Here is a 22,051-nt window from a genome sequence, read left to right on the forward strand (position 1 = left end):
AACCAGGGAGGAGGGCGGGAGGCCTGTCAGGAAGAATAATGGGGTAGGACAATCACGCCTATGATGTCACCCTTCCTGCCATCTGCTACTCAGCAGCAGCCGCCTTGCTCGCCCCTGCGCCCTCCCCCACAAAGCAAAGAGCTCACACATGCGTGATCACATGAGCACGATTCACTCAGCGGCTGCCCTCTCCTCCTCCGAGCACAAAATACCGGTGAGCAAGGGGGAGCACAACTGATATTGTTCAATGGACCACAGCAGGGAGGGGAGGGGGAAAGAGGCTTGCTCCTGAATCCATTCACACTATTCTTGGCAAGGGAAGTTGGACAGAGATCCAGGAGCCTGCTCCATGCTTTACCACAGCTCGCCACCAGAGGGGGATGCTGTCCCATTCAGTGGTAATGCCACCTTGTCTGCCATGAGGGAGACCCTGGTTCCATTCCCCCACACGCATATAACTACAGCCATAGAGGCACCAAACATCCGGACTCGGTCTGATCTTTGGATACTGTCTTAGTGGTCTAAAGGGGGGAATGGAAGGTGTGAGCAGCCTCTACTCCTCCATACTCCTGCCTAGGTATATGCGCCAAAGGTCCTGGTAACCTCTTATGCACACACCATGATCTAGGAGGATCAATGGTTGCCTACTACTTCAGCAGGCAGTGCTTTTGAGGTGGTAGCAGGAATTCAAGCCGAGGGCCGGTGTTTTCAGATCAAACAAATCCTGTCCAAAGCCCTGCATGGAAACCTGGTTGCCAAGTCAAGCCTTTCCTTGGAACAAGCTGCTGAATCCAAACCACATGCCAGGACTCCTAATCCAGGGTGGGATTTCAAAACCCTGTAGGGTCAGATTTGGGCGGTTGGATTTGACCCTAAGGGATGCAAGGAGAGTTCACATCCAGGCTTTGGGTGCAGCCGACTCTCGACTTGGATGCTCCAAGTGTGTTTTAACACCTCTTGCAGTGGCGGGACATTGACAGCCCTCGTCCTCCAGCTTTGCCTATGGTAGGTTCCCATGCTCTTGGTATACGGGCAAAACGTGCCCCATCGTTGTGCAACACGGTTGCTTCTGTAGTTTTCAGAATAGGTTAGACAAGTACTTTTGTGAGATGGTTTGGATAGGGATGATCATGCCTTAAGCAAGGGGCTGAACTAGAGGACCTCCAGAAACCCCTGCCAGCCCTACTTCTCTATGACTCTACTATGATCCTGTCCTTCACTTTAGCTTTTACCGTCTACACTATTCTTCCCCCAGCCAGATTCTCAGCCATTGCACTGTATGGTGAGCTGTCATGGGTCATTAACCCGCCTCTTAGAGTGCTGTTTTGCACTCCTTAGCCACCTGCATGTGTCAACCTCATGTTTAGACCAATCTGGGACATGCCCAAGGAAACCCAACTGAGTCATCAACTTAGTTCTGGGCTCCATGAGCTCTAGTCTGAGCCACAAGAGCTGAACCCTTCTGAACACCAGGCATTATAGAAATACCAGTACTGGCAACATTGCCTTCTATGCCAGCAAGGACCAAAAATTGTTCACCCATTCCGGTACTTGCTGGTGACATGCTCATGCTCTGTCTGACCCATTAAGCCCTGCTTTACAGGCCCCTCCTGGCATGCAGGCTAGCAAAGCAAGAGTCAGCTCCAAAATGGCATAGGAAGTCATGCCTAACAAGAGCAATGGTCTGCTTGCTGGGAAGTAGGGATAGTTGCTTCCCTCTCTCATCATGCAACCCTAAGTAGGATCAGTTATTCACCAGCAACTCCACATGGCTGCCTTCCCCCTGCTACATGGAAAAGCCAACCCCCTACCAGCTGGAACATTTAGCATCCCCCCCACCCTGCAACTCAACCACAAATATAAGATGCCCTACAAAAATGACAGAGCAATGCATACGTTAAGGAGGTGGGATTCTGAGGGAGGCAGGGGAGAGGAGAAGCAGAGAAAGGGCAACATTTTTACTGTAGTCTAAAGTTAAGCAATGGCCCTTTGAAAGCATAAGACTCCATTCGGCTCCTTTTCAAGTCTATAGCAATACCCACACCAGCTTCAGTGGAGCACAGCGCATGCTCAATTCATGTCAAGTCAGGGAGTTGTCTCAGCCCTGTGTACATGTTTCTTGGGAGATTCACACGTGGGCCCCTAAGTGATGCGAGTTGGAGTTAGCAAGCCCAAGGCCAGGTCTTCAGCTGTAGTTAAACAGTGCAGCTTCTACTGACATCAACAGAACTACCCTCAAATTACAGGCAAGACTGATTCCTGGTCCCTAGGTGTTATAATAGGGAGATCCTCCGCTTCTTACAGCAAGCAGCTCACCCTCCCAAGAGTGCCCTTTATTAATGTTGGATGGTATTAATGAAGGGCAATCTCGGCATGCTGGGAGAACATGAGCTTTGGGCTTCAGAAGCACCATGAGAAGTGTTAGGCTTACAAATAAAGAGAAGTTAAGGATGGGACAGGAAGTCCACTCCCAGCACTGCAGCATCCCTGTCAGAAAGCTAGAATAGGGTCTCTGCTTAAAGCCTGGATTGCTACACACTCCAGGATCTCCTGCACCTGCACTGAAGCCGCTATTGTCAGAGTCAGGATGCTGGGCTAGACTGGTGTGATCTGGGATGCTTGTTTGGCCCTAGAATTCTTAAGGGCCCTTGGCCTTGTGGGGAGAAGAGGCGCACCATGAGACATCAACATGCATCATAGGATGTTGTTCTCCTAGGGCTTGCCAAGTGCTCCCTAGTTTGTGCTGAAGGGATTGCCCTCCCCCTCCTGCTGGTGCCTTTTTGCTGGACTGGAAAGGCACTGTGCTCCTGGATTTCTGGAAGGCACAAGGTAAATTAGCAGCTGACATTAATGGCTTAGCCTGTTCCTCCCTCCTGGCATAGGCTGTCTTGTCTCCCCTGCCACACCAGTGCACACACCCAGGGTGCCAGTGCTGCCGCTTCTACACACTGTGGTATCCACTGCAGGGGTGACCCCAGCCAAAAGGAAGGTGGATGCCTCCCGCTCTCCCTTCCTCCCAGCTTGCAAAAACTGATTATTCTGCTTTATTCTCCAAGGGATTTGAGAACAGCTAAAGCAGTTCAGGAATCATTCTCTACAATCCCCTCCAATCACCTGGCCCAGAGCATCAGCAAAGCAGATTGGAAGCAAAATCCCCCTTCTGCCCCCCCACCCCCAAGCACATAAACCGCCTTGATCTAGGCAGGATGATGTCACCACCAGCCAATCAGCATGCCTGTGTGCATGCATGGCTGGGGAGGGGGTGTGAGGACTCCACAGATGGCTCCAGCTGGGCCTAGCATTTGATTAATCGCCTGAATTACCCTCACTTTGCCATAAAATAAGGACAGAGGGTGGGTGGGAAAGGGGGAAGGGCATGGAAGAAAAATGGCAGAGCAGGAATCATGCAATCCAACTGCTGAGAGCAAGCTACAACCTCAGAGTCCTAGGGAGGGAGGGAGCTCCTCATTGGGAGGCACCCTGCATACATGGGTTAACGTGAAGGAGGATGCAGAGTGGGGGGGCATGCAGGAGGAGAGGGGATGCACCACGGTACTCAGGGCTCTGCTGACACTGGGAAGCCACACAAGCTCAGCACCAGCTGGAGAATGCACTCGCAGGAGAATACCACAGGAGACTGCACTCGCACAGGGGCATTTGGCACATTCGAGTTTGCATGGAAGCAGCTCCCTGGAGCCCCCTGCCCACCATGGAGGCTCCTGGCCAATAAACACCACCCACGCCATGCCCAGAAGATTTGCGAGCTGATTCTGCCAGCTACAAACATGATAAGTGACAGCCAAAGAGACCCTAGAGCTCAAAAGCAAGTGGGCATGGGAGAAGGTACATGGCCTCTGGGGATAACCTCAGTCCTGCAATGAAGACCATGGGCAAAAAGGGCAAGACTTTACACCACCCCCCAAATCTCTGGGCCAGTCTGCCAGGGAAAACCCTGAAGTGGGCAACGATGTGCACCTTCACACCTTCCCTGAGGCGATGATGCCCCATTGCCAGCAGGCTGGAGCCTTCCCTCCCCTGACCCTATGGCATGCCCTAAAAACAATTCGTTCTCATTGACATGAATCTCACTTGAAAAGGATTATCTTCATTAACCCCTAAGCTCCTGGAGGGAAGGCTGCTTGCAGATGGGCTCCGCCTGTCTGCATGCTGAGAGGCATTTCCGTTAGGCAAGGTGGGGCCCAAGGGATGTACCAGCCATGCCAGTGGTTGGAACAGAGGCCCCATGCAGTGCTGACCTATACCTTGGAGCCAACATGTGGGTGCACACAGTGGACAGCTGGCTCGTTTCAGGGCAGTGAGGAGAGGAACAAAGCTCCCATCCAGCCAGAGCATGTCACCAAGGCAAAGGGACAGTGGTGCCTCCGACTGCCATTTGTGTTCTGGGCTGGACACTTCCTCCCCCTCTCCCCAAGGCAGCAATTTGGTCACCTGGACCAGTTTAAAGAGAGAGAGGTCTGACCCCAAACAGCTAAGGAAGATCAGAGTTGGATCTGACCTCTGTAGCCCAGAGCCACCTCTGTTGTTTAAACAGGGGAGATGCCACAAGAAAAGCACAGGGCAGCTACTACGGTGTGGTGACATCAGAGAAGGGCTTCTGCCCACACAAGCAGGAGGGTTGCAGGTCCCTGAGGGGAGCTAGGGATGGGAAGACTTTCAACACTGGTTGAACCGATTCTCAGCAATGCCTCTCACCCAAGGCTAATGCGCCTGTCAGCCCCTTCTCATGGTCACCTGAGGTAAGGGAGAAGGAAAGGATATCCTCCATACCCTTTAACTCCCTCCCTGCCACATCAGCAGCTCCATGGGCTGGCAGACTGGTGAGCTGGAGCACAAGGGCTCTCCGTTTACCAAGTGGGAGGTGCAGGCAGAGGGAAAGGGCAGTAGCTGGGTTGCATTTAAGGGGGACAGAAATGATGCTGGAGAGAGCAAGCGAGTGAGCCAGTCAAGGGCTGGTAGCCCAGTCACCAGGCTACTCTGTTCAACACTGCACACCACCAATGGCCAGGCCCTGTTGTCAGAAGACCTGCAGCATAGCAGCAGGAAGCGGGGCCCTCTGGGACAAAGGAAGGAAAAATTCAGTACCTTCATCTTGGAGGCGGGCTGGATAAGCTCCGTGATAGAGACTTTGTCCTGCTGAAGCCGCCGCTTGACCAGCTTGGAACAGCAGATGTTGACAGAGCTGAGGACGTGCCAGGAGTTGTACTCTACGAAGGAGCGGCTGTCTATGACCAGGGTGCCCTCAGCCCCGTTCCTTAGGAGGATGGCCAGCTTCTTTGGGTCCATCACTTTGCGTGGGAGTCTGTCCCCGGCCATAACGGACCCGTCCCCTCCACAGCTAATGGGAGGGAGGGAGGGAAGGCCAGGGGCAGGGATGCCAGCACAGTTCTCCCAGGGGTGAGAGGGAGCTGGGGGGGACGGTGTAGGCAGGGCAGCACCCGTCTTGCTTCTCACTGTGCTGCTAAAGCCCAGGATGCCAAGTCATTGTGTCAAACCTGTGAAGAAAGGAGGAGAAAAGGGAAATTAAAAAGTGAGGCTCTAAGACAGCAAGGGCAGTCTCAAGAATTCCCCTAGCACCACTCCCCACAAGGGTTCAAGTCAGATCTCAGTCCTGGACCAAGCTCCTGAGTGCATTGGGATTATCTTAAAACTACACAGAGGTAACCCAGACCAGAATCTGACCCCAACCATGGCACTTCCTACAGTGAGTGTCAGCCATTTATCTAGGTCTAATCAACTAGATTTACCTTTAATCATTCAGAGACAAAAAGGTGATAGTGGCGATGGCACAATGGAGCCAAGAACTTTTGGGTCACAGAATATTATTTGCCTGGTATCCCCACTAATCGGCACAGCATCTCTAGGTGGATCTTTGCTCAGAATCAGTTCCCTAGCATCCAGGGCCTATTTCCCCTCGCAGACTATCTATCTACAGCAAGATTCCCTCCAGCCCCTAAAACCCAATCCTGCCATTACCCACTCTCAATCCCACTACTCAGCTCCATGCAAATCCCTCGGGCCCAACTCTCTCTACCACAGAAGATGTCTCCACTTTTCTATTGCAGCACATCTCGCAGTCTCCCAGCGAATTAGCCTCCTTCCCAAACCCTTTCCCTCACCAGTTCTAGGAACCCCAGTCTAGGCTCTGGAAGCAAGAGGGGTCACAGGAAATCATCTTAGTATACCAGGTGGCAATTTTGTGAAGCAATGTAACTCAGGGCTTTCTACTCTCCCAATCACTGCCAGCTTGTGCAGCTCATTTATATCCCCTCCCCCTATCCCCAACAACACATACACATTTCTGAATCGGCACCACGGAGGCTGCTTTGACTTCAACACTGTCAGCTCACCAAGAGACAGCGTAGGAGGCAGGTCAGGATGGAAAGCAGCAGCAGCAGAAACATCACAAGATTAACAAAAAAGTTAAAGGCATTCTTCTCCCCTACAGTGAATCCCAAGATATATTAGCCATTTAATTAGGATCAACCAGTCAAAACTGGTCAGCTCAGCTCATGACCCACCATCCTCTCTCCATAGCTGGCTGCAGGCTGCATGGTGTTCAGAACAAATCATGACTTTTCCTCGAAGGAAATGAAGTTCCCCAGGTCAACAGTGCAGAGCTTCTCAGAGGTACCCAGACAGGAACCAGCCAGTATAAGCCAGAGCCCGCTAACAACTCAAGCAGCCAGGCATTACCTACACAGTGGGCACTTTGGGTTCAAAGGAGAAACAGGCTAGATATTACATCAAAAGGGGTTCACAATTGGCACCTCTTTGGCCAAGAATTTCAAGGAGGAAGCTGAACTTATGATACCTTTAAAAGAGCTGGATTTTCAGAGAGTAGGTGCTCAGAGATTTCTAAAACTTGGGCACTCTAAAAATTTCTGAAGTCTATACATGCAAAAAAAGCCACCAAACCAAATGTACAAAAAACCCCAAACACACTGACCACTTCTGCAAAGCTGGTGGTGGGGGACCATTGGACAAATTAGAGACTTCACTAGCTCTCAAAAGTGTCAAGCAGCCAAGATCATTAGTGCTGGTGAAGCAGTCAGAGATCCCCAAAGTAAGCCTCTGCAGAAATGCCAAGCTTTACACAGGGCCCAGAACTCAGGAATGGATAAAGTATCCTGGGGCACTTCACACAAATCTGCAGAGTTTCTACCTAGCAAGTGCAGGGGTGTGGTTTCTTTTGGCGGCACAGGCTCTCTCCTTGGGCATCAATGCCACACATCACCGGTAGATGCAAGAGGTCGGTCAGAAATAGAACAGGATTATGACAGTGCCTCCCTTGCTGCTGGTAGACAGTATTTTATAGAAAGCCCAGAAGCTGCACTACAGTAGTCCAATGCACCCTAGGTCCCAGAGGAAGAGTGTGAATGAACACCACTATGAGACAGGCCAATGGAGGGTAGTGCCAAGACTCCCACAGACTTCCCTGGGCCAGGTTTTGGCCCAAGGACTGTAACAGATCTCTGCAACACCCACTGACAAGCTACATCAGTGATCAAGCTAAGTTTTTTTTCCATATTTAGATCCCTGTACTACACAGGCAGGATTTGCCACCCAACAATGGTTAAAAGCTGAACAAAGGTTGTCATGATCCTCCAGTTCCTGGTAGCAACTGCAGAGATAGCCGATTATTGCAGACTCGTTCCTAGAAACGGAAAGAGCCTTTCAAATATTATGATGAAGTAACACATGGCACATCCATTCATGTAGGGGAAGCATGTGGGCATCTGATCCAAGTTCCGGCAGTGAACTGGTTAACCAATCTGTCAGATAACAGCAATAACCAGCTTTCACACCAACTCCCACTTAAAGCTGAAAGGAATGGGGGAAACAAAAAAATAAAAAGCGCACACACTTTTCTTTTGCTGCTGCTAATTCAGTCTTTATTCTTCATATCCTGTAATAGGCAGCAACTGGGGGCCCTACCCGAGATCATCAAGCTGGCTCCGTACTAAAGCTGATGAGGCAGGACGGTGCCTGCCTCGAAGAGCTCACGGTTTCAGATGATGAGACAAAGCACACACTCAACCTTGCCTCCTTTCTTCTTGCGAAAGTCCTTCTCAGCAGGGAGGAGGCAGGAAGCCTCTGCAGATGGGAGACTAGAAGCAGGCAGTGGGTGCCAGCCCTCAAGATACGGGTGTTTCCACTAGCTGTACTTTCAAGCAGCTGCCACAGTAACAAATCCCCATCTTCCCAACAACCAGGTCTGCACCCCAACACATGAGGACTTGTCCCCCGCATCCACCATGGGGGCCGGACCTGATGATCTGTTTAGGTCCCTTCCGACCCCAAGTACTATACCAGTGGTGCCAGACTCCAAGCTGACCACAACAGAAAACAGAAAACTCTACTCCAAACATAACATCAGAAAGACAAGGCAAGAGAACCACCCCACAAACCCACATGCACCCTGCTACATTAATGAGAAATGCCCCAATGGCCGTCACTGCTGTCATTACTGCCCCCAACAGCAGGAAAAGCTTTTCAATGGCTTTGTCCCTTCTCTGCTTCTTGCCCCAGCATGTACCCGTGTCATTTTGACTCAGAGCAGGCGTTCAATTACAGCTGCCCCTCTAGAGGTAGACTCATGATCCCTCCCTGGCCACTGGAGCATGGCTATTCACGCACCCCATCCCCCCTCAGAGGGTGGGTTTTTAGAACCGAAACAGTTCTAATTAAGGGGTCGGAGGGAGGAAAGGCTGGCTCCTGCTGTGATATGACACACCTCATTATGTAGTTACAGCCTCGCCAGAGACCCCCTGCTGCACCAAGGCTATAGAGCCAGAGCAATCAGAAAGGATGCAAATAAGCTGGCTTTTGCTACATCTCTCTCCCTTGCCTTGCTCCTGCCCCTTCTCCCTTTCCCATCCAGAGACACAAGCAGCGAATTCCTCTCCCGATTCTTTGAATTCCAGCTAAGAAAAATATTAATTGAAAGGCAATAGACAAAGAGGTGGAGATAATGATGAGATTGAAGGATAAGAATGACACACTCAAGTGGGATGAAGGGGTGATCCGATGGAGGGTGAGGGAAGAGGAGGGGAAGAAAAATGGCATATTATCCAGGGAGATAATAGGATCCATTCCCATCCCTCTCCAGATAATGAACACAGCATAGTACTGGGGTTTTCAAACACAATTGGAGGGGTCCAGGCAAGATAATGACCCCTTTATCTCCTAATTGCTCATAGAAAAATCTGCTTGGAAGAGGTGTTGTATGCAGTGAATCCTGACAGACCAGCAAGCATTTAGCTGGATGAAACTAAAAGAGACTGTGGATAACGATGGGCCTAAGGTCCAAGGGGTTCAACGGATGCCCCCCACATCCCTGTCAGATATGAGTTGGGTGCAGAAAAGCAGAAAGGTAAACATTCTCCAATGCTGAAGGAGAAACATGATGGCTTTTTCTGAATGAGGGCTACAAGGAGGGCCATGATCCACCTGGATAGCTGAGGTGACTAAGCAGATGCATATGTACTCCTTCCCTCATATCCCCAGCCAGCACCATGGGAGGCATAGGGTCTGTTGGATACAGAGGCACTGGACTGGTTTCAGGAGAGCTCGGTTGTGTTTCTGGTTCACCTGCTAATCTGCTATGAGCCCTGAGCAAGCATTCACTTCTGTCCCTCCCCCTACTATTCCCTTTGCTTCAGCTGCAAATGCTTTGGAGCAGAGACCCTCACTCTTTGCACTGGAACTGGGGCTAAAATTCAATTCTAGCCTCTGGGCACAAAGAAATACAAAAGTTATTCATTTGCTGCTGCTGTGCCCATTGCCTGCCCTTCTTAACAGAGAAGCTGGCACAATCTCCAATTGCTTATCCCCCAGCTGCACAACAAAAATGTGACTTCCAAGAGTTTAGGCATTTGGACAGGGGGAGGGAGAGACTGGTCACTGCTCCCCTTCTCCAACTCTCAGCTCTTACTACCTAGCTCAAGCCTGGGGGCAATGGCAGTAATGCCTGTGCAGACACAAACTGCTTGCATTTGTGGGTATTCCAGAGACGGCTGGTGCCAGCACGTAGTGTTTATTGTTGCTATCCCAGGAAGTGTATGGCCAAGGCTGCAGGAGATGTGGCAGCCAATGCGTTTGCCATCATGCCATACCTCCCCCACACAGCCCGGCTGAGATCCTTTTCACTCCCAAAAGCTCCCTTATATGCATGCTCCCAACCTCACCAGAGCCAGTAGAGCTGTACTAGTGTCAGTGACCAAGTTATTTTGGGGCTGGAGAGCGCACTAGTGCAGATGAAACCAAGTGAGTTTGGTTATGTAGAGTGGGTACCGACCGGGAAGAGAAAAAAACCTTGATATTTGTACATGAACACATTTGAGAGGGAGCAGCAGAAAGATTCACGTGCAGCCCCATAGAGCTGTATTTCATAGAGTTTCTAGAGAGGCAAACGGTAACACAAAGTCAGCTGGAGAAGGTAGGGGAAGGAGAGAAATCAGAGAGCCATCTTCTTCATTCTTGCCAACTGGGTCAAAGGGAAGGACAGGGAGTAAACATGAACATGCCTGAAGTCTCTTATTATCTTGCCATGATGACACAAGACCACAAACTCCTAGGAGGGGAAAAAGGTTAACCTGGAACTGAAATGATAGTTTCAGAAACAAAGCGATGTCCCTCTTACCAATTTATTAAAGCCGCCTTAATCGTCTCAAGTGTTCCGGAAGAACATTACCATAATCCTTTAATCCCACCTCTCCCTAGAGTGCCTATAATGAGGAGATGGGCACAAGGCTTAGGTGAATGGGGACAGCCAAGCAGGAGGCACCATGCTGCAGCTTGGGGACCGAAAAACAGACAGCTTAATGTGCGCATTACACTAACCACACGCCCCTCAGAAAACAGTGGGCGGGCTCGCCTCCAAAACGAGCATCAGTGGGCTTGGGACCTGCACCCACTGGGAGCCTGGCAATGGAGAGGGGAGGGGAAGCCAAATCAACTCTCTCTGATGGCTCAAGACAGGAGATTCAGCAGCATATCCCAAGGAACAGCAGAGTTTGTGGCACCTGGCTTCTAAAACAGGACAGAGGATGATGGGTCAACAGGTAGCCACTGGTCCTCACCCTTCTGCCCCAAGATGAAAGCTTGTCACTTATTATAGTACATCTCAAATATCACTGGCATAAACTACCTACTCACTCCCTACACATACACGACAGACATGCACTGTTGTGTCCTTGGGGGATTCATGCATGTGCCTCTTGTCCTGCACAAACAGTCTGTTTTAATATTGTAGTCAAGAACATGGGAAGCCCAGAAGCAGACCAGTCTGGATTCACCTTGCCCTGGTGCAAAAAGACACAGGTAAGGAGGGGAGCGATGGCACAAGCTTTCCCTGGCTTGTAGCCCAGTGGCTCTCAGGCATGAAAATGATTAGGGGGCTAGGGTGCATGACTTCTGAGGAGAGGCTCAGGGAACGGAGCTTATTTAGTTTGGAGAAGAGAAGACTGAGGGGGGATTTAAAGGGCAGCTGTCAGCTACCTGAAGGCTGGTTACAAAGGGGATGGAACTAGACTGTTTTCAGTGGTGGCAGATGACAGAACAAGGAGCAATAGTCTCAAGCTGCAGCAAGGGAAGTTTAGGCTCGAGATTAGGAAAAACTCCCACGAGGAGGGTAGCGAAGCAGTGGAACAGGTTGCCCAGAGAGGCGGTAGAATCTCTGTCCTTGCAGGTTTTTAAGACCCAGGTAGACAAAGCCTTGGCTTGGATGATTTAGTTGGGGCTGGTCCTACTTTGAGCAGGGGGTTGGGCTAGATGACCTCCTGAGGTCCCTTCCAACCCTCATTTTCTATCATTCTATGGCGAGGCAGAAATCAAGATGCAGAGGGTCAAGTTTGGTAGGGAGAAATGCCACTGCCTGTTTGGGCAAAGAGGCCAGAGGAGCAACCCCTTTACTTTTTTTATCCCAGACTGCCAAGGACTTTATCATGGCAGTTGTCATCCTCCCCCTGCCTCACATCCCCCAGAGAGACAGAAGCCCAGAGAATTGAAGTCATTTGCCTACCTTACCGTGGCAAGGCCGGGAACACAACCCAGGTCTCCTGAATCTCACGCCAGCACCCGGCCCGTTCCGCCTTCCATGGTGTGCACAGGTCAGGAGCTGACAGAATTTTTCAGCAATTCTTGGTTCAACCTTAGGGACAGCAGATAATCATCAGAGGAAAGGATTGCCAAGAAAGTAACTGTCAGCTTACAGCCTGAACCACAGGCAGGGTGGCTTAAGCTCCCCAGGCATTTACTCTGGCACCTTTGCCACCCACCTTTTCTTTCATGTACTCCGACACTTAGCAAACTCCCCTCGGCAGGCTCACGCTCTTTAAGGGATTCCTAAATCACAGGACTCTTACTAATTATTATTATTTTGCAGAAGCAGCAAATCAGGGACATGGGGCTCATTAACAAGGTAGCACCTTTGGTTACTCTGGCAACCATGTAGCTGCCAGGCAACAGCTGCCTCTCAGGCCCCATGGAGATATTAGCTGGGTTTCTCAGTGGTGAAGGTACCTAGCAAGCAGCAGGAGCCTTGGCCCGGTCTTAACTGCAATAGGCATGGCCTGGTCAACTCCAAACAGCCTAATTGTAGGCTTGGATGGTGCCAGGCATCCCCAGCAGGGACCAAACTCACAAAGCAGAGTGCAGGCAGGATGCTTCCCCTTCATCATGCTGGCCTCCAGCTGTTGCCTATCTCCAATTCTCCTTTTGGCTACTGTCAGTTAAGTGGCCTCATTGGTCTCATCCCCAGAGAGAGATCTAAGGATTCCTGCCTGGAGGATGGTGGACATTTGGGTTAGCCGTGGGAGGAGGCAGCTAGGAGCCAACAATAAGCACCTGCATTATAACAGGCCCTGGAGATTTATTAGCAGCTACTAGCAATGCCAGTTAAAAGGATTCACCATCACTTCAAGGAATTCCCCCCTCAGAAAGGGAGTTATTTTAATTAGCACATCACTGACAAGGAGCCTCACTGGAGAAGGCTTCACATAGCCACAAAGATTTACTAGCCCACATGTAAAGTCTACCCATCCGCCTTCACCCCAGAGAATTGTTTAACACCACAAGATCAGGTTTGACTTGCCTCAGGACTGCTTCCTTAAAACAAAGGAAAAAAGAGGGGAGTGGAAGGGATCCATTTGACTGCAGAGATTTGCCTTACCACCTCAGGAATGGGGGAACTCCAGGAGAACAAGTCCACACAGAAAGACTGCATACTTGTTTGTACTCCATGAATGCCAAGAGACCCCAGCCAATGTCTGGGCCTCACTATTAGCCATTTCACACAGCCCTATGTTTCAGGCCATTTCGGAGGGACAGTGATTTGTTTCAGTGTTTTGGATCACTGTTCCGTTTTGATTCAGTCAAATCCATTTCAGAGTTTCGATGCTGTTTTGGCGATTCAGATCAGCTGGGGAGAGGCAGGAACAGCTGGGTGGCTGCAGGTTTTCACCACAGCTCTTCCGGCTGTGCCTGCCTCTCCCTGGGTGGGGGGAACCATGGAAGAAGCCCCCATGGTTACCCTGCCTGGCCCCAGCCTCCCAGCACTTTAAAAAAGCCCCGCACTCACCAGATGCAGCAATGGCGAACAAGGCCTCTGGGGGCTCATGGCAGAGTCCCCCCATGCAGCACAGGGCAGTGGGGGCAACGGAGATCACCCTCCCCCCATACTTGGCACCCGTGTGGCAGATGTCACATTGCGCAGGTGCAGCACAGCTCAGAAGGGTGCCACGCACTCTGGGAGCTGTGGTGGCTCCACCTGTCAGCTAGAGCCTGGCACCGCTTAGCCCCAGCTCCCAGACAGCACACAGTGCCCTGCAAAGCTGTACTGCACCTGTACCATGGGACAGCTGTGCAATCCCCGCTGTGTTGGGGGGGGCTCTGCCACGAGCACCCAGAGGCCCCAATTGCCACTGCTGCAGCCAGTGAGTGCGGGGCTTTTTTTTTTTTAAGTACCAGGAGGCTGGACTGGGAGTGAGAGGGGCCCTGGCAGGGTAGCCATGTGTGCTTCTCGTGTTGCTCCTCCAGCTGTGCCTGCCTCTCCCCAGGCAGGGAGAGCCACAGGAGAAGCCCCCATGGCTGCCCTGCCCAGCCCCACCACCCAGCACTTTAGTCCACACAGCCCTTCAGCCCTCCTTCTATTCCCTGGGGGGAGTGCCTCCAAAACATTTGGATGATTTAGTTTAATTTCAGAGAGGTTTCAGAGCCTTTCATTTTGGATTCGGTGTTTCAGGCGCCGAAACACCTCCGAAACAAAACGGCTGCCAAAGTTTTGCACAGCCCTGCTCACTATGCCATGTACAAACGCAAAGCAAGAACTCACTTTCTAATCAGATCAGGCCAGGCAGAGGGGAGGAAGGGGCATGCCTTGCCCAAGGTCACAGCAAGCACATCAGTGTAATTGCCAGTATTTGGTATTGAACCCACATCTCCTGTCTCCCAGCCCAGTGGCCCATCTCACCCTGAAGGATGTGGAGAGGATTCTCCTAAAGACAGGGGAACCACTTGGGATCACTATTCTCCCTCCATTCCTTAGCACTGTCTGCTCTCTTGCACTAAAAACAGGGCCAGCATGAGCAGTTGGGTTCTACACAGCACCTTGATTGTGCCAACAGAGCCCAGAAAACGTTCAGCAGTTTGGAACCAGGAGCTTCCCATTTTTTTTTTTTTTTTAATTTATTTTGCTCAGCTGAGCAGCAGCCCTCAGCACCTGTCAATGAACCAAACCCATAGACTGGCTGGATCTTTCCCTCTACTGCATGCCACATATTCTTCTTAATATCTATCGTTTAATTCCTATACCCAGCTCTTAGAATGGATTTCTTTTTAATGCGGTCAGAAATGTGTGCTATGGAATAGAAATATCTTCAGTCTTGCGTGTACCTAATGCTGTGGCAAACGGGTCCTGGAACACCATCATTATTTCTAGGGCTTGAGTTGTTCACCAAACTGTCAAGCTAATACTACACGGTCATGGTCTTGGACCATGGGTTTTCCCCACAAGAGCCTAATTCAGTGGTTCTCAAGGTTTTTTAGACTTGAGGCATCCCTGGCTAGACTTGAGGCTCCCCTTGGAATATGCCAGTTCCTAGTTTTTACTCTTTCTGACTACAGAAAAAGTACAGCAGTTTCTGTTGCAAAGAGCTCAAAAAGACCACAATTATAGATTTCCATTTGAAATCTCCGAGTTTATCTTGTGAGTCATGCCTGAACACCCAGCAGTGCTAACTGAACATTGCGTGGCACTCTACGACACCCTTGAAAGGCTCTTAAGGCACCCTGGTTGAGAATCATTGGTCTAATTATACCCTTACATCCAAAGGCACGGGGTATTTCTTGTCAGAGGACATTCCTCGTACTAAGACAATCAGATCCGCTTGGTGTTGTTATGTATGTGTCAACACCACATAAAATAAAGCCTCCTACATATGCTAGCACAAACATGCCTTACCTCAGCCTTGTCACCCAAGATGGAGGATTGTATGGGGTTTCCTAGAGAACAAACCAGCTGAACTGCACCTTTAAAAAGTATCTGGGGCCCACATATAGCACCCGAAAAGAAAAAAAGGCTCCCTTCCAATATTAAGCTATAGTGAATTTGACACAGCTGGCAAACTCAGCTCAAGAGAGACCACAGATTGTAAAAAGCAGGGAGTTTGCAGGCTCCAGGTGCCTCCCTGTGATGAGTAGCATCTAGGCTGGGAGCAAGAGCATCTTCCCCATCCTCCTCTTACTGGTTAAACTGTAGTAAGCACTGAAATGAGATGGCCACTGAGTCAGGTGCTACCATCTGTGCACCAGGAGAGAAGAAGACTGTAGCAAAGGCCTACCAGTACTTTGCTCAATGTTTACATGCGAGAGGTAGGTTTGTACTGAATTAAACTACAGATCTCAACAAAAAGTGCTTCTGGATGAATCCACATAATGGATAAATGCCTCCCCCATTTCACCTCTGAAAAAGCAAACTGCAAGTGAAACATGCTTGTTGCTCTCAACCAAGTCTCAGATATATACCGCTTGAGTCACAAAGCTACCCAGGATGACCGATAGTCAACTGTGAAGCCCAGGTCAATCAGCAGAAATGCAGGTCAGGACAAAGTGCAATGGTAGAAATAATCTGTCTGCGCTCTGCCCAGCTGTTGAAAGCAATACAAATTCAAGTTTACATGGAAAGAGTCAAAGTAGGCACTCACAGTTTAATAGAAATAAGTGCGACTGTCCCTCCTCTGAAAGGTTTTATGTAATTTCTGATGCCAGCTGATGCATAAGGAGGCATGCGAGTGGATTCCAGCACAGGGTCTCAGCTGGCATAAATCAGTATTAGCAATTCAGAAATCAAGGGAGCTGAATCATTCTACACTAGTTGAAAACCTAGCCCGGTGTTACTAGGCATGTTGGGAGACTCAGAAATTAAATCTGAGAGAGGCCCCACACTGATTTTCCAAGAGATTGTGTAACTACAAGCCCAGATATATAGGCTTTGAGTAGTTATTTTGGGTGTTTAAAGCCTGCCTAATTCCTTGCATGCTCAATAGAAAGTATAGCCAAATACAAGTGAGCAGTTTAGTACTTTTTATGCTCCTATCAGAGCCACAAAGAGAAGTCACCACTCCTGGGTTTCAAAAGCTCATCTTTATCTAGAATACACAGGGTAGGAGGAGGAACATCTGGCAGACAGATGCTACATTCCTGCCCTGCTCTAACCTTTTCACCTTGAGATTGCAATTTATGGTAGGTTGGTTTCATTTGGTCATTCTTAAGTCATGTGGAGGTCAAGGAGGCAGTCTGGACTGTGACACGCGAGAGCAGTCCCACTGCCCCCACGACATACACAGTGAGGCGTGGGGAGGGCAATGCAGTGACCGGACTCTGTTTTCCAGGAGCCCGTAGCAGTGGCTCCTTCTGACTGCTGCCGCTAGTATCTCCACTGCTGCTGGACCCAGCCCCACTGCGTAGGCACTCTGGCCTGACTGTCCCACACCCACTGCCAGGGGTGCCAGACGGAGCAGGTGGGAGAGGTCTCCATGGACACAGGCCAGGACCCCCATGGGCAGGCAGTGCTTAGCCGGGCAGATGGGATGGGGTCATGGGCAGGTGGGGAGCAGTGTCCAGGAGTGAGATAGCCAGGCGACCAAGGCCAGGTTCATAGGGCAGTGACAGCTCAGGGCCCGGGACCCAGGGCAGAGCCACAATCTGCTCCCCGCACATCCCTGCCTGCATAACTGGCACATGTCACAGGGACGTGCAGGGAACAGATCACGACTCTGCCCTGGACCTGGGCCCTGGCCCCATGCTGTCACCACCCTGTGATCCTGGCCCCAGCTCCAACCCGCCGGTCCCATTCTTGGATACCACTCTCCCCGTCCTGCAGCCCTCTCATCTGCCCAGCTGAGTGTGCCCTCCTGCTTGTGGAGGTCCCAGCCAACCCTGCCCATGCACTTTGCCAGTGCCTCCTGCAGTGGGTGCAGGCTGGATGGACCCAGGTAGGATAGGATCAATTGCCCGCTGCCCAGGCCTGCCCTCCAGCCATGCCAGGCCAGGTCAGCACCGCACCACCCACCAACCCACAACAGCTCACCAAAATTCCTCAAGTGACCCTCCAGCCAAAATAACTGCCAACCCCTGCTCTAACTAGTCCCAACACCAGCAGATCCAGATGACCAGAGCTTCCATGGGCATAATGCACTGAATTTAGGAAGTCTCAACCTTCAGAACTGCTAGCTGCCATTCAGCCCAGTGAGATCAGTTTGCTTTCTTCCCCAAGCCCATCCTTCCAAGTTCTGCTCTCACGCCCATCTTTGTATCTACTACTGCTGAGCAAACCTTGCCGGGGTACAAGATGCATGGGAAGTCAAAAGAGAGAGAAGTAACCCATACCAAAACCAAAAGCAGTATGAGGATGACACAGGATCATACATGTCAGCATTTAGCAAGCGCATTGGGGGGGGGGGGGGGGAAACCAAACAAAAAACCCACACAGCTCCATCTATTTTTAATGGTACAATGCAGCTGCTTTACGTAAGTGTTCATTCAGTCAGAATCTGCACAGTCAGATGTCTGCATTGGTAATGTTGCAATACGCAATTTTACTTGGGATTCAACGGTTAGTCTGAACTTTTCTCACCTGCTACCCCACAGCACGTAACAATTCAGCAGGCAACTTCTGAGGCCTGAGCAGGCCGATAGCTATGTCCTGCTCCATCCCTGGGCTGCTGCATTCTATCTACCTTCCACCAGGATGGAAACCATACATCCAACAGCAAGTAAATAAGAACGCAGTCCAACTATTTTGGCAATAACTGGCTATTGGGAAACCATCTTCAAGCTTCTGGATCTCAGCCCAGGTGAGCTGGCAGAGTTGTGTGGGGCTACTTAACAAGGCCCAGGCCCACTAATATCAATAGAAACAGAACCAGATCACAGTGCTGCCCTACTTGTAGCTGGGCACTAGCCAGACCAGGGCAAGACCCCAATTGCAACGTGAGCAGCAAAAAAATTGTTAGGGGAAAAAAAAAGAGAGAAGCACAGGGGTTTTTTTCTGGTGCTGTTTATATGATTTCATTCATTGGTTTAATAGAGGTCAGCAATGCTGGCACCATCTAAGCCATCTCGACCCAACAGCCTGAGGTGCCCAGCTGGTTTCAGCATGTGGCCAACTGTATTCCAAGAAGGGCTGCTGGCTAAGACAGATAAAGATGGAATAAAACACCTCCACTCAAGATAAAAGTCAATGAGAAAGCAAGTCACAAGGTGAGGAATTCAGAAACAAGGGTTGTTCAAAGACCCAATTTGCCTATTTTCCCTCCATTGCTTTCTGTATAGCACTCTGCTCTCTTTGCTTAAGAGAAAAGTTTGAGAGCTATGCAAGACATCTGCAGTTCAATGGGAGGTGGGTCGTTTAGGAGAACCATAGCCTTGATGCAGGTTATTGCTTTGTCTGGAGGAAGGAACCACAAGCAGTACAATAAAGTGCAGTCTTGTTCCACCATAACTTCTACCCAAGTCTTTCTAACAGGACCTGAAATATCTGCTTGCTTTTTATAGCAATATCCTGCAAAGAAAATTAAAAAGTGATGGATGTGGGTGTAGCACACACCTACTAGCCAGATGACTAACACTGCTAGCCAAAGACTAACATGAAAGATGTAGTGAGGTAACCAGCAAGGCTCAGGAGTAAGTGCTGGAAAAGGGGAGGATGCCAGTGAGGTGCTGTCATATAGCATCAGACCAGTGGTTCATCTGCTCCAGTGCCTTCACATGGAGACTGACCAATACCAGATGCTTCTGAGGAAGGCGAAGAAAGCTAGGCTGTAAATCATTAAGGAATGCCTTGTTGCTATACATATTTAATTTGTAATCTCTCGTTGAAAACTAGCTGATACCCTAACATTAGAGTTTACGTTGGTTTTCAAATTTTCAATCATTTTAGAAATCTGGATATTCTTGCTACCCAAAATACAGACATGCCAGGAAAAGTCCCCGTCATAAAGAATGATTAGAACACCACTTACTGCTTTAAGGAGCCGCCCAGAAGAACATAAGGGTCTTTGTCCCGAGGAAACACTAATTCATTTTAGATGGGACACATAAGCCAAGTCAAGACATAGGTGCCAGAGTGAACTCAGGCAGAGGTAACTGTAAGAGCCTACCGTCCTTGGTTTAAATGTGTGCACATCTCCACAATCCACATATATGCACAGCTCTGGTATAACCCAAGTCACGGCACCTGGGTGATCTGGACAAGGTAAATACAGTATCTTGGAGTTGTGGCAATGATACAAGGAGGATGGCTTGGCAGACAGTAATTGAGAGGGTGTTTGATGCACCAAGAAAGTCCCAGGGTGGGAGTGGGGAGGAAAGAGAAAGTAAAATGCTCCCAATAGCAACCAAATTTCTGGGACATGTCCTAACTTTCCCTCAGTACAAAAGCACATTACTTGCTTCAGACCCACTTCCACCTCTGCCACACCAGTCCGATACCAACTCCAGCATCACAATCTCTCGCTGTTTATAAGATGGTTGATATAACGGGCTCTGTACTTGGCACTTTCTGAAACATCAGCCCTCTTTGAGGTGTCATAAGTTGTTCACACAATGCCACTAGCCACTTCTGAAAGTCTTGACCCAGAAATGCAGTCTTAAAAGTGAGGCTGCAGAAAAAGCTTCATATGCAGCAAAGACAGAGGCCTGTCATTAGTTCAGATTTCCCTTTTTTTATTAGGGGCTTCTCTACAAGGGGAAATTGCTTGGCACAGCTAAAAGAAAAATCAATCAGTCAAATAGCTCTGTTTGAACAACTCCCAAAATATTATCTACACAGGGCATTATTCCAGCATAGCTACTGGAGAACGGCTTATTTTGCTATAGACAGGCTAGTACGTTTCTTTGCGTGTACAAACCTTTAGGTCTAACTGCTGTCCCTACCACCTACGTGAGGCTTGTAGGGTCGAGAACCAGACAATCCTCCTGGGAAATGCTGCTGCCAGACTATTTTTCCCCACATGAAGTAAAATTTCTATAAGCAGCTCTTGGAGTAGGAAGCAGTCAAGTACTGCTTTCCTGTCCAGGACCCTATACTGAATACAAAAATTGGTGACAAAACAGTGCGCCTCAGTCAATGGCTCAGGACCTGCCCCTCTATCTTTATAATGGCTTTGCCAGTCAGGTTCAAACAAACGAGAATAAAAAAAAAAAAGCAAAAAAACCCACAATGTTTCAATAGTGTCTAAAACTGGCTCAAACAAGCATCACGTGGACAAAACAAAGCCATTTTACAAGCATGCTCAGAATAATGTTCTGTCTCAGCATCCTTGAGCACAATGAAATGCATCACTTTGGGGCACTATGATGTTACAATGAAAAAAGTGCCTCGTTGGAAGGTCTGGCCTGCATACATGGAGCTGCTCTATGTTACACAATCCTATCGCTGCCCACCCAGCAAGAACTAGCTGTGCTAGGACAGAGACAAACTTATTTTAGTATCACAGTGTGCCCAGGCAGAGCTAGTTTTGCAATATTGGTGCTCCCTACATCAAGTTTAAAGCCATGTTCATACATACCATGTTTTTCCCAGGCAAGCCTGAGAAAATTGCTAGTAAAGAGCTAATTCAGCTTCTTATCAGATGAATTCTTCTGGCCCATTAGCCTCCCTTCCCCACCTCCAAGCCAGTCCTTGATTATGTCAGGCATCTCTACTCATTTTGCATCAAGCATGACAGGTGTATCTTAAAAGAAGACATTCAAGGCTGGAAAAACAGGTTTGGGAACTTAGCAGGCGTAAGGGTGCAAAAAGCAATTTCAAGCAATGTGTCTTTTTCCCTCAAAGAACCCCAACGCTGAAGCCACTGCAAAGCTGGAAGAGACATTGCATTCTGCATCTGCACAGCCACAAAGAGCTCGGGTGCATTCGTCAGAGCCCCCAGTTCTGCAGATTCTTGCTATTGCCTTTCCTTTAACTGCTGTTATCCAACTCACAGGCTGGGATAAAAAAGATCTACAAATTCTTTAGCCTATTTTAACCTTCCTTCTGTCTCACTGTCATTATTTACAAGCTTCCCTCCTCATTCTCTGTAGGATACAGTTTCCAATAGCTGTCCAAATACCACAGGGGTAGGTACTTTTTGAGCAGATGTCATAAATCAAAGATGTTGAAAGTGCCCATGCAACTGCCTTTTTCCCCCCTCTGGTTTCATTCAACATTATTCTGAGCATGCATCTGCTTCTGGAGCCAGACTGCAGAGGAGCTATGCTGATTTATACTAGCTGAGAAACTGGCCATTGGTTTTTAAGAACAGCCTTACAAAAGACTAGGAAGGCACCATCTAGATTAGAACACATCCCATATGCTTCCATGCTAAAGCTGCATCTGTTGAGAGGAATGGAGATTGGGATGGAGATGGGGGGGCAGGGGTGGAAGAACTCCTTTCTACTCACCCAGAGAGAAAAACTTTGTCAGTCTGGGGCAAGAAGGAAGAATTCAGCCTCTAAGTCTTTCTTTTAAATGTAGGACTCTCCAGTCTGC

General features: G+C 49.4%; 1 protein-coding gene across 3 annotated transcripts in view; it reads right to left on the reverse strand.

Annotated features, from left to right (window-relative positions):
• Positions 1–22,051, reverse strand: part of DUSP8 (dual specificity phosphatase 8) — an 89,597-nt gene that overhangs the window by 64,561 nt on the left and 2,985 nt on the right. The window contains exons 2-3 of one of the 3 annotated variants that reach the window (XM_014521438.2): positions 12,049–12,172; positions 5,104–5,513 (exon numbers count right to left, since the gene is read on the reverse strand). In XM_014521438.2, the coding sequence (XP_014376924.1) occupies positions 5,104–5,334 (231 nt within the window). In that variant the 5' untranslated portion in view covers positions 5,335–5,513; positions 12,049–12,172. Of the gene's footprint in view, positions 1–5,103; positions 5,514–12,043; positions 12,173–22,051 lie in introns of all 3 variants that reach the window. The other 2 variants (XM_006026889.3, XM_014521439.2) reach the window with 2 other exon arrangements.

This window comes from Alligator sinensis, unplaced genomic scaffold, assembly GCF_000455745.1.
Source record: "Alligator sinensis unplaced genomic scaffold, ASM45574v1 scaffold5_1, whole genome shotgun sequence".
Lineage (NCBI taxonomy): Eukaryota > Metazoa > Chordata > Crocodylia > Alligatoridae > Alligator > Alligator sinensis.